This window comes from Schistocerca americana, unplaced genomic scaffold, assembly GCF_021461395.2.
Source record: "Schistocerca americana isolate TAMUIC-IGC-003095 unplaced genomic scaffold, iqSchAmer2.1 HiC_scaffold_51, whole genome shotgun sequence".
NCBI lineage: Eukaryota > Metazoa > Arthropoda > Insecta > Orthoptera > Acrididae > Schistocerca > Schistocerca americana.
The window spans coordinates 328365-345330 of record NW_025726247.1 but is presented as its reverse complement, the minus strand read 5'-3'; the positions used below and the strand labels follow the sequence as shown (position 1 = coordinate 345330).

The following is a 16966-nucleotide window of genomic DNA, read 5'->3' as shown; positions in this document are numbered from 1 at the left end:
ACCACAACAACAACAACAACATGAAGGCACTGACTCCTAATAAGTAAGATGATGCCTGTAGAAAAGTACAACAAAACAGTAATCTCAAAAAAGGACAGGATAGACAGTACATTCTGTAGGACATATTAAAAGTGATTGGTAAAAGAGACTTGGTGTGTTAAATGCAGCTTTTGGTTACATGATAATTGAATTGGATAGATAAACAATCTACTTGCTAAGTGGCGGCAGAACACACACATAAAAGATTATAATTAGGCAAGCTTTCAGAGCCAGTAGCTCATTCTTCAGGCAGAAGGGCTGAAGTGGAAGGAAGAGGGGTGAAGGATAGGTCTAGGAAAAATTGTAGATTTTGAGAAAGTTACCCAGAACTGCAGATCAGGGGAGACTTTCCAGATGGGATGAGAAGGAAAGACTGATTCCACATCTATATACATACTCCACTAGCCACCATATGGTGCATGGCAGAAGGTACCCTGTCTCACTACAATAGTCTGAATAAAATTACTTGATAGTTGACATCAATCACTTGCCGCAACAATGTTGCCACATTGGCTACCAGCTACCGTTTGGTTACAGGTGGCAACAAACAAGCGGCTCACTTCACAAATTATGTTAAACGTTTAACACAGAGCAATTTTTCTAGTGGCTGGTGCAAGGTATGTCAGAAATGTTGGATACTCTGTCGACTATTGATTTAAAGTGACCAGTGACTGAACTGGGGAAGACGACCCGTTTTGTATCCCTGACTGTAAACTTGTGTCCTAACCCAGCCGAGAAAATTGTGGTCAGCAGTCTGCAGCAGTACTAATATCATGATCGCTTTGTTCATGGCGATTAAAGCTAACGCTTAAGGGTAAACTCAAGACAACAAAAACTCAATTTCAGGGCTGAAAGCAAATTAAAATTTCTCCGTTTCATTTGTTACCTGTAACTATCCTTACTCTAGCTGCACATGCTGCCATGTTAGAAACCAGTGAACAGTCCATGTGGGCACTTGTTCGTGGATTATAGATGACTGAGGCAGATTCCAAATGAAGAAATAGTGACAGGAAGAAAAATAAGACCAAATAGAACAGTCAAAGCAATGATGAAAAATGATGTAGCAAAGTATTAAAAATAAAAAAATACATTTAAACCAATTAATTGAATGAAAATAATAATCACACTCTTTTGGTTAGATTTAGAAATAAAAATTTTGCTACATTGATGAGATTCAAACCTACGACATGCTACACATTAGATTAATCTGCCAACCATTGTGCTATGCCACAGCACTGCATGAAGTATTTATATATGTGAATGTAGTGACCCAGTTGCAACTATGAACTGCAACCTTAAAAATTTCAGTTTCACACAATGTAGTGAAAAGCTTATCTAATGTAAGATGATCTCTGTGAATATGATAACTATATGTATGATACTGAATTACACCTTGTGCTGAGTTATTCGGTAGTGTTTGGTTAGTGCTATGAATGAAATGTGTGTCTTTCATTAGCATTGTTAATGTGTGTTGTTTTTGGTGTAGCTATCGCGTGTCATGAAATACATAATAAAAGTGTCGGGCTCGTAATTCGGGATACAAATACATCAAGAAAGAATGCTGAACCAGGAATTGGAAGTGACTGGCCAATTTTGGTGGAGTTTGGCAACAGCAGACAGTTCAAGTGTGACGCTGACTACTCTTATTGGCGTTTGAAGTGCCAACTATCAAGTAATTTTATTTCAACTGTAGTCAATTCCTTTTCCGTTCCATCTGCCAATCGATTGAGGAAAAAGTGAATGTCTATATGCCTCTCTATGAGTCCTAATTTGTCGTCTCTTATCTTCGTGGTCCTTACGCATAATGTATGTTGGTGCAATCAGAATTGTTCTGCAGTCAGCACAGTGTTCCTCAAAATCCCTCCAGGGATTCCCATTTGAGTTCCAGAAACATCTCCATAATACTTGTATGTTGTTGTTTCGACCTACTGTTAACAAATCTAGTATCCTGCCTCTGAATTACCCCAATGTCTGCTTTAATTCGACCCCTTGTGGATCCCAGACACTAGCATCCTATATGTGATGTCCATCACAGCTGAGCCACACTGTAGTAAAATCCACCCAACAAACGAAAGATGATTATTCGCCCTCCCTACCATGACCCTCACAAGTTTGTTCCATTTCATATCACATTGCAACGTTATGTCCAGATATTGAAACAATGTGACTTCATTCATGACACTACTAATGCTGGATTCTGGCATTATGGATTAGTTTTTCCAACTCATCTGCAGTAACTTATATTTTTCTACATTTAGGGTTAGCTGTCATTTATCACACCAACTGGGAACTTTGCCCAAGTCATCTTTTATCCTCCTAAATCACTCAACGATGACACCTTCCATACACCACAACATCATCAGCAAACAACCACAGATTACTGTCCACTTTGTCCATCAGATCAGTTATGCACATAGAAAATATGAGTAATAGCGCTCCTATCACACATCCCTGGAATGATCCTAATGATACTCTAGTCACTGATGGACACTCACCGTCGGGATAATGTAGTGGGTTCTATTACTTCAGAAGTCTTTGAGCCACTCACATGTCTGGGAACCTATTCCATGTGCTTGTACCTTTGTTAAAAGTCTGCAGTGAGGCACTATGTCAAATGCTTCTCCGAAATCAAGAAATATGGAATCTGGGTTTGTGAATTTTGTGATGGCAAAGTTAGAGGAGCAATGCATCTGCATTAAATTTTGCGTGAAACTCAAGAAAACCTTTACACAGACACACCAAATGATGCAGGGAGCCTATAGCGATGAGTGCTTAAGCCATACTTGGTGTTATGTATTATTCACACGTTTTAAAATGGCTTTACAAAAGTCAAAAATAATCCTTGTTCAGGACGCTCTTAGATGTCCCCTGATGACGCTTGTGTCAGGAACGTCAAAGAAATTGTGTGTGGCAGTCGAAGATACACTGTCTGAGAGATTGTAGAAGAATGTAACAATTCAATTGGATCATGTTATGAAATGACACAGCATCTTGGAATGCATTGTGTTGCCGCCAAGTTCATTCCACGGCTCATGAGTCAAGACCAAAAAAACTTTTGGATCTCACAAATGAGAATGAGATGTTCCTTGCGAGAATAGTATGACCCCTGCAGACTTCTTTTTATTTCCAAAGTTGAAAAGGATGAAGTTTTGCAATGGTAGATGAGATAAAAGAAAATTCGCAGACGGCACTTTATGCGACCCAGCAAGAGGTGTGTCAAGACTGCTCCTGGAAGTGGAAATGATATTGGGAGCAGTGTATCAATTGTGGAGGAGAGTATTTCGAAGGAGACAATCCATACTAATTAAAAGATAAGCATAGAAAATTTTGTGGACAAAGTTTTGGAATTTTTTGAACAGACGTCGTATGACAAAAGGGCATGCTGAGTTGCCCATGAGCGATGCTTTGTACTGATTTGTGGACATAAACTTATTGGTCTCTATGAAACTGATTAGATTCAAACCCAGAATATGTTCAAGAATTCTGCAGCAAACTGATGTTACGGGTATTGGTCTGTAATTTCGCGGGTCTGTACTTTCGCCCTTCTTATATACAGGAGACGCCTCTGTATTTTTTTCCCCAGTTGCTAGGTCTTTCTGCTGGGTGAGAGATTCACAATAAATACAAGCTAAGTAAGGGTCCAGTGCCATATAGCACTCTTTGTAAAACCAAATTGAGATTCCATCTGCAACTGGCGACTTATTTGTTTTTAATTATTTCAGGCGTCGGGGATGCTTACGAGGGTGGTTTGAAAAGTTCTTGAAACAGAATGTCACTGAAACTTTTTTGTTTTTCAATGTACCCTGCTTGTAGATTAATTCACTTGGTCCAACAGTGTTCCAATACCTTGATCCCATCTCGACAATGATTTTCCTCCAGGCCTATAAAATAGTTGTCAATTCAGGCTATCAATTCTTCATTTAAGTGAATCTTCATCCACAAAGAAAAATTTTAAGTTTAGGGAAGAGGCACGTGTGGCAACAATTCATACCTTAGTTTGTGTAATTTTACCATGGCGATGGTACATGCATGCGAGCGTGCATTTGCTTGATGCTAGACGACTTTCTTCCTTATTAAACCTGGCCTTTTTCGCATATCATTTGTTGCGATTTGTCCAGAAGGTTAGCATAGTATTCTCCAGTAATTGTTTGCCCAGTGGGGAGATAATGTACAAACAGAATCCCCTTCTCATCCCAGAACACTGATGCCATGCTCTTCCCCGCTGAAGGAATTTGGTGGCGCATCCCAGAACACTGACGCCATGTCCTTCCCCGCTGAAGGAGTTTGGCGGCGGAGATTCAGCATGTTTCCACTGCCTTGATTGTTGCTTTGTCTCTGGGGTATAGTCGTAAACCAAAGTTTCCTCGTGGTCACAAACCAGCACAAAAGATCTTGTTTGTTTCTCCTAAAACAGGCCAAACATTGTTGTGATATGTCCATTCTCATGCGTTTTTGACACAGCGTCAAGAGTCGCGGCACCCATCTTGTGAATACCTTTCAGATGACATCTGGCAAGCGTGAGCAATTTCATGCACTCTAAATTGGTGATCCTCCTTGATCATTATGTGGACTTTTGCAATGATTTCTAGAGTAGTGACACGTTTTGGCTGACCTATTCATGGATGATCATCATCTAAGCTCTCCTGACCAAATTGAAATTCATTTATCCACTTGGCAACAGTTGAAGACAAAGGAGCAGAGTCCCCTGGTGTTTTCTGGAAATCGGCATGAATGTCCTTCACTTTCATACCTTTCCTTATGAAGTATTTAATCACTGCTTGAATCTCGACCCGACCCCCCGTCCCGTACCGTCGCGTCTTTGCAAATCACTGCACAGGAACAACAACAGAGCCGTGTCACTGCCACAGCTCTCTTCCAAGAGCACTGACATGGGACGGGTTTACAGGCAACAGTCCAACGAATATCATGTGAACAACTTGTGCTAGTGCTGGCCTCTTGTGGTGATTGTTGTTAGGTGTCTTTGTGCTATTGTCAAATGACGGTATGTTTATATGATTCTCTTGCATGAATGATTTCTTAAATGCAAAATTTAAAACATTTATCTCCTACTGCCACACCAGACTGGTCAAGTGACTTGATGGAATTCTTTGACTCACTTAGTGATTTTACATAGGACAATAAATTCCCCTGCTTCTCAGCCAGATCTTTTGCTGAGGTATGACAGTGGTAGTAACCTTTCCTTGTTGCCATTTGGCATTCTCTTTTGAACCAAGAGTGCAGTAGCTTTTCCTTCCTCAGTATTTTCCAAATTTCATTGTTAAACCGCAGTGGCTCTTTTGCATCCTTAATTCGTTTACTAGGTACAGACTTGTTGAGAGTGAAATTCACGATCTGTTTAAGCTTTGACCATAATCTCTCTACGTCCATCTTAATGGAACTAAGTGATGTCAGTTCTGTCTAAGTGAGATGCTAACATCTGCTTATCTGCTCTTTCTGGCGTGAACATTTTCCTAGCCTTCTTGACTGATTTATTAATTTTTGTAACCTTAGTTGTTATGATGTTATCATGATTATTAATCCCCATCTCTATGCTGAAGTCATTGATGATATCTGGCCTGTTTGTAACTACAAGGTCTAAGATATTTCCATTGCATGTGGCATGGCAAACTAGGTGCTCAAGACAATTTTCGAAAACCACATTCAAAAGTGCTTCGCAAGATTGACTGCACCCCCTGCAATGAAGCCATAGGCTACCATCTATACTCAGTAGGCTAAATTCACCTCCAACTAGTATTGCATGATCTAGGTATTTACGTGCTACTGTCTGTAGACTTTCTGTGAATGGCTCCAAAACTGTCATAGCAGAACTGGGTGGCTGATTATCCATTAATTAACGTGATTTCACCTAGACTTGTTATACGCAACCAGATAACTTCACTGTCACAATCAGCTTTGACCTCAATAGAGACAATGGACACTCCCTCTCCTACAGTGTCTAACCTGCCTTTCTGATATATATTCCATTAATCACTAAATATGTCAGAGCTTTCTGCTCTCGGTTTCAGCCATCTCTCAGTCTCTGAGAATAATTTGAGTGCGATACTTTCCTGGATGGCAGTAAATTCGGAAACTGTGTTACAAGTACATTGACAACTGATAAAATTTTGACAATCTACACTGGAGTGAATTCAAAAGATAAACCTCAACCAACATTGAATGTATCTTGGTGATAAAGAGCCCAAATAAATAAATTGATGATTTTATTCCATTTCATCTGATTGAATGAAACACACACAGCATAACTACTCAGAAAACAACTATAGTGCTGATTACATTTACTATCATACATGTAGCACTCTGAGAACATTTCACCTTGTCATAGTAGTCCTGTGTTTTGGAACTAGGCAGTGCTTCATTTCACAAAGCGAAAGGAATAGCTTGTGTAAAAAACAAAAGAAGGGGAAATAGTGGTTGCTGGTGTTTTTAACACTATCATTCAATTTAGTTCCTATTGTGAACTTTGCAGCTAGGATATGTAAATGCTCTGAGACTGCTATTGACAATATCTTTATGAACAAATCTAGGGGAAAAACGTCATATCACAAAACCAATAGTAAATGGACTATCTGATCACGACGTGCAGCATCTTGTGTTAAATGTTGAAACTTGTCAGGATAAAAAAATATTAAATCTGAGTACAGGAGGATAATAAATAAGCCAGAAATTGAGGAATTCAGGAAATTGCTCAAAGACATGAACTGGAGAGATGTTTACCTGACTCAAATGGAAAATGCAAAGCATTTATTAATAAAGTTACCTCCTCTTTTGAAAATTGTTTTCCCCTAAAGGTAACTCAGATCACACAGAAGTCAAAAGATAAACCATGGATTATACAAGGAATAAAGATATCATGTGGGCAAAAAGGAGACTGTATCTACTATCTAGGAACGTTTCTGATATTAGAATTGTAATGCATTACAAAGAATACTGCAAAATATTGAATCAAGTAATCCAGAAATCGAAGTAGCTTTATTAAGAGAAAAAGATAATTGTATAGGGCAACAAAATAAGAACTGTATGGGATATAGTGAAGACAGAGAGAAGTGGGGCCAAAAAGGAAGTGGAACAGATAGCTCTAAAAGTAAATGAGACTTTGGTAACAAGTGCATGTAGTGTTGTAAATCTCTTAAGCAAGACTTAATTTTTGTTACTGACGGCTCGGGGTTATCAGGTTCGGTGAATGGTGCAATGGAGTATCTGGGACCAGTCTTTGAAGAACATCGTGTAGAACCTATTCGAGGAACTTTGAATTCCAGCCATTGCTTCTCAGTATACTTACTCCTTAATGAAATTTGTTGCAAGTTATATATCTATATTTCCAACAAGTAGCTCAATATATATTATCAATACTAGGAATAAGAAAAATCTACATAAAGACCTAAAATCACTTATGTTTGTCCAAAAGGGGGTCCAATATTCAGGAACACACATTTTCAATAAATTACCAGCAACCATTAAAAACTTGGTTTCAGATAAGGCACAGTTTAAACAGAGTTTGAATGACTTTTTGATAGGCAATGCCTTCTACTCTATAGATGAATATCCTAACAGAGACTGTTAGGCCAGCTTAAGTAAAAATATGTTAGATATAAGTTTTGACAGCACTTGGTTGCAACAGTCAAAATTTGGTATTTTGTGTATGATAAATTTATTAATAGTGCATAACAATGTTTCATTCTGACAGCGTATTAATTCTGTAAATATTAGCTTTTCCAGTTTATTGTATTGTATTCACCTATTTTGACAATCTCATGACAAATGATCAGGGTAGTATTCATTATATTAAAATGTTTTGTGTTATACATTCTGACATGTTCCACACCCTTGAGAATCATCTCATTTTTTCGGTGTATGTAATAAAAACTGAATCAAATCAAATCCAATCACCATCTCTCATCATGTAATAACTTCACTTCTTCTTCTTCCCTTGTCGTCTCCTGTTTTTCCAGTACTCATCCATCTCCTCCTCATGTTTTTCCTCCTTTATTCTATTCGTGTTGTTCTCAATCCCCTATTTCTTCTGCATTGAAAGCCTTTTATTTTTATTTACTTATTTTTTTTATTGAGGTGAGTCTCTACGGACTGCGTGGTAACAACCGACTTCACTCTAGTGTCCAGGTCTTGTTCTTGCTCCAGCTTTGACTTCCTGCCAGTATCTTCTGAGCCCCTCCAAGAAGTGCCTTTTTATGCTCTTCAGATAATGGTCCTCACTGTCTTTCGGATGTTGATGCCATGTTAAAACCTTGGTAGTTGGTCACCAATCTTCTAAATTTGTTCCTTTCAGGAATTTCTCTCTGAGATACCAATCTGCTTAAGATCTTTTTCACATTCTTTGAACCATCTCGGCCTCGTTTTCTTAGATGGGATGAAACTCCATATTCTTTTTGTTAGTCGATCACCGTCCATTTTCATGAGATACCATAAAATAACAATCATTTCTTCGTAATGGATGCTGTGATAGGTTCTGTCTTGCTGCACGAGTCCTCATTTGCTCTCATTCGCCATTGACCATCGACCCATCTACTACCTTAGGATTTTCCTTAATATCCTACACTCACGCTTTTCCAGCCGCTCAGCTTACCTTGTCTATTCGTGGTCAAAGATTTGGATGCTTATAAGCCCTCAGGTTTTACAACTGTATTATAATGTTGGAACTTGGCCCATATACTCATAGACTTTTTGTTATAAGTATTCTTTGTCAGTTGGTATGCTTGGTCTAACTTCCTCATCCCGACAATTGCTTCTTCTTTTAATCCATTCTCCAGGTGGATGACTTCACCGAGATACCTGAAATTCTTAACTCATCCAATTTTTTCCCAGGTTGGTTATCATCCATTCAGGTCCATCACAGATGTTCGTCATATGTTTTGTCTTTTGAATAGAGATCTGGAGTCTAACTTTTTTCAGCAATTTCTGACAGCCTATTTATCTTGTTGACTGCTGACTCTATGTTTTTAGCAAAAATGGCTAGGTCAGCCGCAAAATCTAAGCAGCCAATGCACACCCCTTTGTTCTTAGGACCAAGTCTGAACCACTCTTCATTTGTTTCTCCTTGGGCTAATAACTTTCTCCACTCTTGAATGACCTTTTCCAAGACACAATTGAAAAGGTTCAGATACCTCACCCATAAATTTAATTTTTGACACTGTGTTAGTAAGAGTTTGTTTGATCAGCTTTCTTGATGTATTATCCACCCCAAACTTTTCCAAAATATTCATTACTGCCTGTCAGTCGATGGAGTCATATACTTTCTGAAAATCAACAAATATGACCACGTAGTTATTTTTCCAAATTTTTTTTGTACCTGATCATGTTCTTCAGGTTAAAGATCTGTTCTGCGCAAGAATCGCCCTTTCGGAAACCAGCTTGATAGTCCCCAATCAGTTGGTTACAATGATCTTCTATTCTATTCTGTATCACTTTGGAGATAATCTTATATGGAACAGATACTAATGAGGTACCCTTATAGTTATTGACATTCTATTTATCACCTTTTTTGTGTATACGATGGATTAAAGCTGACTGCCATTCAGTTGGTATAATCCCAGCTCTCCAGATCTCCTCAAAAAGTTGGACTAGTATATCTAGAGTTTCATTATTTGCCAGCTTCAGTAGTTCCACCACTATTGAATCCTCTCCAGCTGCCTTATTATTCTTAAAGTTGTTGATGATCTCTTTGGTCTCCTCTTTACTAGATGGAGATGAGGGGTAGTTTGTGGATTGGGGCACATACAGGGAATTTTTCTTTCGGTTCAACCCAATTAAGTAGGTTTTCAAAGTAACGAGACATGATCTTGCAGTTTTCTTTGTTGGTCAGGCTGAGTGTGGTGTGCGTACTGTAAGACCTTCAGTACACACACCATCAGATTATTTGACTTGTTGCTCTAACGAAGTAAGCGAGTGTCAGCAATATGTCTCGTGGTCTTATCATGGCATGTTTATCTTCTGCCATTAGGTCAGACGATAGAAATGCCACTTGCACACTTAGAGTAGCAGATTGATGGTGACCAACTTTAAATAGAACTTGATTAATTTTCACACACATTTATTAAAATAATAACAAATATAAAAATTATTTAACTTGGTTCTGGATGCTATTTACAATTGACAATCTGAAGTTCCTTTGGTATTGGTACGTTAATCTTATTCTTACATATATCTCGGATACTTGACAAAAGTGTCTATACATTTATCTTCATGGCTATGTACAGGAATATGGTAATCTTATTAGGCGCAGACTGGATCTTGACTATGGACTGGCACAGACAATTGTAGAACTCGTACAGACTGGTACAGACTAATGCAGACTGGTACAGACTAATGCAGACTGGTGCAGACAAATGCAGACTGACTGATCGAAGGTCTTTACACCCGTTATAATACCTCGCACATTCATGTATCACTGCGTGAGTGTGATGCGCGAGGAGAAAGTGTTCTATGTTAGCAGCAATCTCATTGGCTGCATTACATATTAATACGCGGATCGGCGGAAGCAGAATTTGGTCTGTCTCTATGGCAGCGCCATCTCGTAGTGGGGAGATGGACGAGTGCTACGCCTGCGCTGTTGTGCTTAGCGGGGCGCACTCTAGTGGGAAATTTGTGTACGCGCTGAATACGCGGAACTATGTACACAACACTGAGCTTTCCATTTTCGTCTCTAAAACAAAAACTAGGGGCTTGGTATCCTTTCAAATTCGATTTGAACGTCTGATAGAAGTCTCTGACATTCTTTATCTGGAAACGCTGATCGATCTGTTCTAACTGCCGTTTCTCATGCAGTAGAGTTCTGGCTGCATATTTTTGAACTTCATGGAATACATCAAAATCATCAGGTCTCCTGGTAGAGTTCCACTATTTCCATGCACTTGCTGTTTGGGCCACCACCTCACCACAAACCTCATTCCACCATGTATGATTCCTCTTTTTAGCTGTCAGGATTGTAGTATTAGCTGCTTGTTGGATCATGGAGGCAATGTCTGCCCATTTATGGGATTCAACTGTCAGTTACTGGTGGCATTGTTCCAATACGTTTTGATTGATTTTGAGCTTCGCAGTATCATATTTATGAAATTTATTTCCGGTTTTCACAGTCTTATTGAGAGGGATGAAATTAATTTTGATCTTGGAGAGGTGATGATCCTTTTACATTCAGTATGTTATCTGTAAAAAGGTTTCTTTCTATTATTTCTGATTGTTTGATGTTGTTTCTTTCTTATTTCTGTAATCCATGCTATCATTGATTCCTTCTTCCAGAACTACTCATTCAGTAGAGGTCTCTAAAAAAAGATTAATCTTCTTTTAGCCATTACTTCTGATATTTTCTCAAAATTTTTGTATATCTCCTCATTACTTCTAATTTTCCAGCCATCTGTAGCTTGTATTGCAACCATTATTTTCTAATAATGCTCCTTTGTGGAACCTCTGTTCTGTCCAGCTTATAGTTCATCATTAGGCATCCTCATCCATGTAAACATCCTGGTCATACCACTGTGGGATAGTGTATAAATTTGTTTTTTTTAGTTGTACATTTCTTGTTGTAAATATCCTTTGTCAAACGATTTGCTCTCTCCAGTTTGCTGACTCTTGCATCTACTGTTAATTCTTCTAGTCCATTTTGTTGTACAGTTTGTCCAATATATTTAAATTTACTTACTAATGCTATTTTACATTGTTGTTTTTCTAAGAATGTTGATGCATTGTTTGAAATTGCCATCAATGTTGTTTTTTCGGCTGAAATTTTGGGACCAGCTCTCTTTGCTATTTCTTCCAAAAGATTTCTTTTGATAACTGTCTGTCAGATTTTTTGAAAGTATATCAGAATCATCTGCAGAAGCCAGGCAGTTTACCTTAATTCCATTTGTTTTTCGTCCTAAAATTATTGGTTCAATTTTGTGATTTTTTTTCTCCAAATTCCAATAACTTTCTATTTTTTCTAGAATGTAGTGTTACAGTAAAGGTGATAAACTGTCCCCTTGGCTAACACCAGTTTTTATTTCAAATGGTTGAGATACTTCTCCCATAAATTTAGCTTCAGTCACCCTATTTGCTAGTGTTTTGAGGATTATGTTTGCTTTAACACAAAATTCTTTGATGATTTTACCCATAATTTCTCTGCCTACCAAATCAAATGTTTTCTTGAAACCAATACGTGATACTATTATTGGTTTGGTGATTAACAGTCTGTGGAGAATTATCAATTTTCTAATAAACATCTGTTCTGTGCAGGGTCTTCCCTTTCTAGAGCTCCTTGAGATTCTCCCAGTTATTTGTCTAAAGTTTCTACAACTCTGTCCAGAGAATTTTTGATAATATTTTGTATACCACTGGCAGAAGTGAGGCATCTCTGCAATTGTTGACATTTTGTGTGTCCCCTTTTTTTCATAGCTGTGGATTAATGCTTTCAATAATCTCTTCAGCTTTCCAAATGTTCTCAAACAGCAGTTGTAGATCATTTGTGTGTTCTGACTATTTCAATAATTTTGCTGTAGTGGAGTCTTCATTTGTTGCTTTGAAGTTTTGGAATGATTTGATGGCTTCATGAATTTATTGTTCTGTTAGTGGAAAATCTTCCTCCAGATGTTGTGGGACTGCTATTATATATTGCTACAATGTGCTGTTATTATTATTGTTGTTGTTGTTGTTTGGTTGCCTGTTCTTCAGCACTATCTTTCTGTTTCGTTTATCTATTTGCCGCCATTTTAGCCCATTTACCGGTATTTTCAACTTGTTCTTCACTTATTTGACCTTTTGGTGGCTCCTCTTGAAGAGATATTATTTCTCAGCATTTAAAATTACATCATCTGCTGCTCTTTCGCATCTGAATTTCATCATGTCCAGTCTAGTTTTTTCATTCATTTAACCATCCATCTTCCATGACTCAAGATCCTAAATTTTCATCCTTATTTCTTGAACAGTCTCATTTCTCTTTTTACATTTCCCAGATGAAGAAACTTTTGGTCCTCAAAGCTAAGATTAGTATCACTTTTTTTATTTGTTTCTGCCTATGGCTGCTATATCTCTTTAGTTAGAATATTTTCTCTCTCTGTATTTGATTATAGTCTAAGTCTGAATATTTTTATAAGTACATTTATTGCTGTAGCAATGAGTAAAATAAATTGTATTGCACTGCCTGTAGCATGTAGCACCATTTTGACTGTTAGTCCTCTTGCTGTACAAAAAGTAGCTTTGATGATTACTTAATGCAAGTATTTTGTAAGAGCTGTGGAATGGTTAGTATCTGTTTATATTTTTCTGATTAATTCAAGCTCGTCAATGCACATCCTGTGTTAAGGAAATATTTGCACTGAATTTACTGTGTGTTAAATATAAGCAGTGGATCCATTGGGGTAGTCTTTTTGGTAGAAATATGTCAAGGTGAATAAAACAGGAGATGGTGAAGGAAGAGAGGGAAAAGATCAACATTTGCTTCTCATCAGCAATATAACTGGGTTGAAACATTCAGTAAAAATTATCTGTGACAGGAAGTTGTCAGAAATACATTTTTTGAAGAAACTTTATGTTTGTATAAGCATTTATTAAATTTAAAAATTGGATTTCATGTGTTAATACAAAAGGTAATGTTTTGCATTGGAGGCATGCTGAACCTGTCAAAGATGAAGAATCGGCCAATGATTCTTATTGGAGGATAACAGTATGTATAACTTAAACTTGAGATTCTTGAAAATAAAGCTAGTCAGTATTTCTTAACAGTACTGATTTAAATACATCTAAAAGATCGCTGTTACCTAAATGAAAGTTGACGAGCAAAGTCTTAGTGGACATTTGTATAAATTTGTCATAGGTGTTATTTACAAGAAGAGTAAATAGTTTCAATAGGAATGTGGTGAGACATTTAACAAATGTGATGACCACACATTAATAGGACCTTGTAACACTACCATTATGATATTAGTATGCTTTTATGTAAATAACAGAAACCCTGTCTCTATGTTTCCACGTATAACCCTCTTACTAAAATTTAGTTTAGTTTCCAAATAAAATACACTGTGGACGGATAGTCCTGTTTATAGGAAAAGATAATCAATAGAGTTATCCTTCTTACAGGATTTACCGTGTGTTGCGTCTAATGGATAAGTAAATTGGACTATTCACTTCTTTTCCTAAGATCTTACCCAGTGGCTAGATAGAAACACAGTATGAATAATAATATACTGAAGCTAGGACAACTCATTTCCAAGTTCATTTAGTGGTTTAAAACATGTACTTAATGGTCACCAACCTATCCTGGCAATGAAATAGTGAAGTATTGGAGAAGCAGAAATGTGAATTTTGCCTACTTTCTTGCTACTGTTTAGTTTGGCTCTTCAAATAAATTACCCCACTTAAACAATTTTGGGCTACATCTTTATACATTATGATTTTAAAAAAGAAAAAGCCCAGTAGATAACTTCAAGGAAGGTAAAAAAAATTAGCCGGGGATGGGGGGAACAACCTTTAGAAAAGCACTTTCCATAATCAAGAAACTTAAATACTTAGACACTAAAGCACACACTTTTTAACTGAACATTTCACTTAAAGAAAACCTCTTTCTTGGTGGAATTTACTTTCAAAAGCTATTATTCTTTGAACTAATTCTGTATAGCCATCTAACAGGTTCTAGTAACTTGGCTTCACTCTGATTGAATTTTATGTAAGCAAACTATAACACTTTGCAATAGTTAAGAAAACATTTTTATTATTTACACTAAAGCAATTTAAATGGTGCCTCTTTATATTAACTTGGCACTTCACTCTGATTGAATTTTATGTAAGCAAACTATAACACTTTGCAATAGTTAAGAAAACATTTTTATTATTTACACTAAAGCAATTTAAATGGTTCCTCTTTATATTAACTTGGCACTTCATAAGTCTGTAAAACAGGACACTCGGATCAATCAAACACCAGGAAGGAACCCTATACAGATGTATGATTAGGATGAAATGACAGGGTGAGCCAGTTTCCGTAAATTTCAAGAATGATTATTAAATCACAGTTTAAATTAATGGTTCATGCTGTACAAAGGTAAAAATAGAAAAAAATCTTATCTGGTGGCTTTAGGCTTGGGTTTGGCGAACAGTTATGACGGCTACATTACCCACACTATGGCCAGCAAGTTTCTTGCTGTATGGGCTCAATTTCTCTTCTTGGCTTCATTCAGTTTTACATACAGTAGCTCAACAACTCGCAGCTATGCTGTAAGCTGTTTGCAGTCTTCAACCGAGGCATTTTTATGAAAATTTGCAGGCAAAGCTTCTGCTCCACAAAGGAGTTACCTCAATCACTGCTGCCTACAGACTGTGTGACTTACTTCCCACACTTGCTCAAGGTAGCACGCCAATTCGCCTTTCGCACCTTTTCCACTCCCCACAGCTATTTTCGTTTCAAACAAAAGCACACTGGCTTTTACATAACACCTATTTCTTACATTGTTCCTAAGCATGACCATTTCTTAAATTGTCAAATTTACATCAACATGAACAATTTATACACACAAATATTTTTAAATACAAAATGTTATCAAAACATTATTTAGACCCTTGGTATCCTTTGTAGAGGACTTGGGCAGGTTTGTCCCATCCTAGTACACATTATTTTGTTACCTCCCTTCAGATATTCCATTTAGCTACATCTACAATAATTCCCAATGTTCTGCCTTTTGAGGTGTCCAGTGCGGGTTGTTTTTATTTTTTATTTGATATGCGTATTCCATAGATCCGTACATGCGAGTGATTCGCCTGGATGTGGAACGTGTCAATACAATTGTACAAATACAATTAATGCTACAGAATAGTAATATAATTCAGTGATATAGATATTACAAGCTGTCATTAAACTAGTATAGCAATTCTCAATATAACATTATAAATATAACATTAACACTATAACATTAACATAATATTGTATCATCCATCTAATAACTAAGAGACTAAATACATCTATTATTAAGGGAGGGCATTACTTCTGGAAAAGAATTCATCTAACGAGTACAGTGGATGGTCGAGCAGGTATTTTTTTAACATACCTTTGAACAGCGTTTCATTTTCTATTGTACATTTAATATAATTAGGCAATGCATTAAAAGTCTTTATAGCCGCATACTTTACTCCCTTCTGTACAAGTGTTAAATTTTTTAGTTTAACATGTAGATCATCTTTACCTCTAGTATTGTAGTTATAGTATGAACAATTTGTTTCATACTGAGCATAGTCTTTATTAACTACATTCATCAGAGAGCATATGTACTGACATGTTGTGGTCAGAATACCTAACTGTATAAAAAGTTTTCTACATGAGGTTCGTGGAGGAACCCCACACATGATTCTGACTGCTCTCTTCTGAGCATTTAAGATTTTTTTTGAGGCTGGTGAATTACCCCAGAATATTATTCCGTAACTCATTAATGAGTGAAAGTACCCAAAGTAAGACGATTTTAAAATGTTGATGTCCCCAAAATGAGTAATTATTCTTAGAGCAAAAGTTGCTGATGAAAGCCTTTTTAGAGTAAGGGACACATGCTGTTCCCAGTTGAGCCTACTGTCAATGTGAACCCCCAGGAATTTAGTGGATTGCACCTGTTCTAGTTCCTGGTTGTCATGAGCAATTACTATACTTTCTAGAGTTTTATTTTTGTGTGGAACTGTATAAAATTAGTTTTTTTAATATTAACTGAAAGAGAATTAATTGAAAACCAAGCTGTAACTTCTCTGAGTATATCATTAACATCAGTCTCCATATCAGCAGTAGACTGACCATCAACGACAATGCTTGTATCATCAGCAAACATTGTGAATTCACAATTTTTACTAATGGACAGGGGTAAATCATTAACATATATTAGAAACAGCAAGGGTCCAAGGATAGATCCCTGGGGAACTCCATGCTGAATTTTGCCCCATTCAGAAT

General features: G+C 37.1%; 1 protein-coding gene across 1 annotated transcript in view; it reads left to right on the top strand.

Moving 5' to 3' along the window:
• Positions 1-13709, top strand: part of LOC124585874 (molybdenum cofactor biosynthesis protein 1-like) — an 81842-nt gene extending 68133 nt beyond the window's left edge. The window contains exon 6 of the mRNA XM_047131398.1: positions 13654-13709. Coding sequence (XP_046987354.1) covers positions 13654-13709 — 56 coding nt within the window. The remainder of the gene's footprint in view (positions 1-13653) is intronic.
• The last annotated feature ends 3257 nt before the right edge of the window (positions 13710-16966 follow it).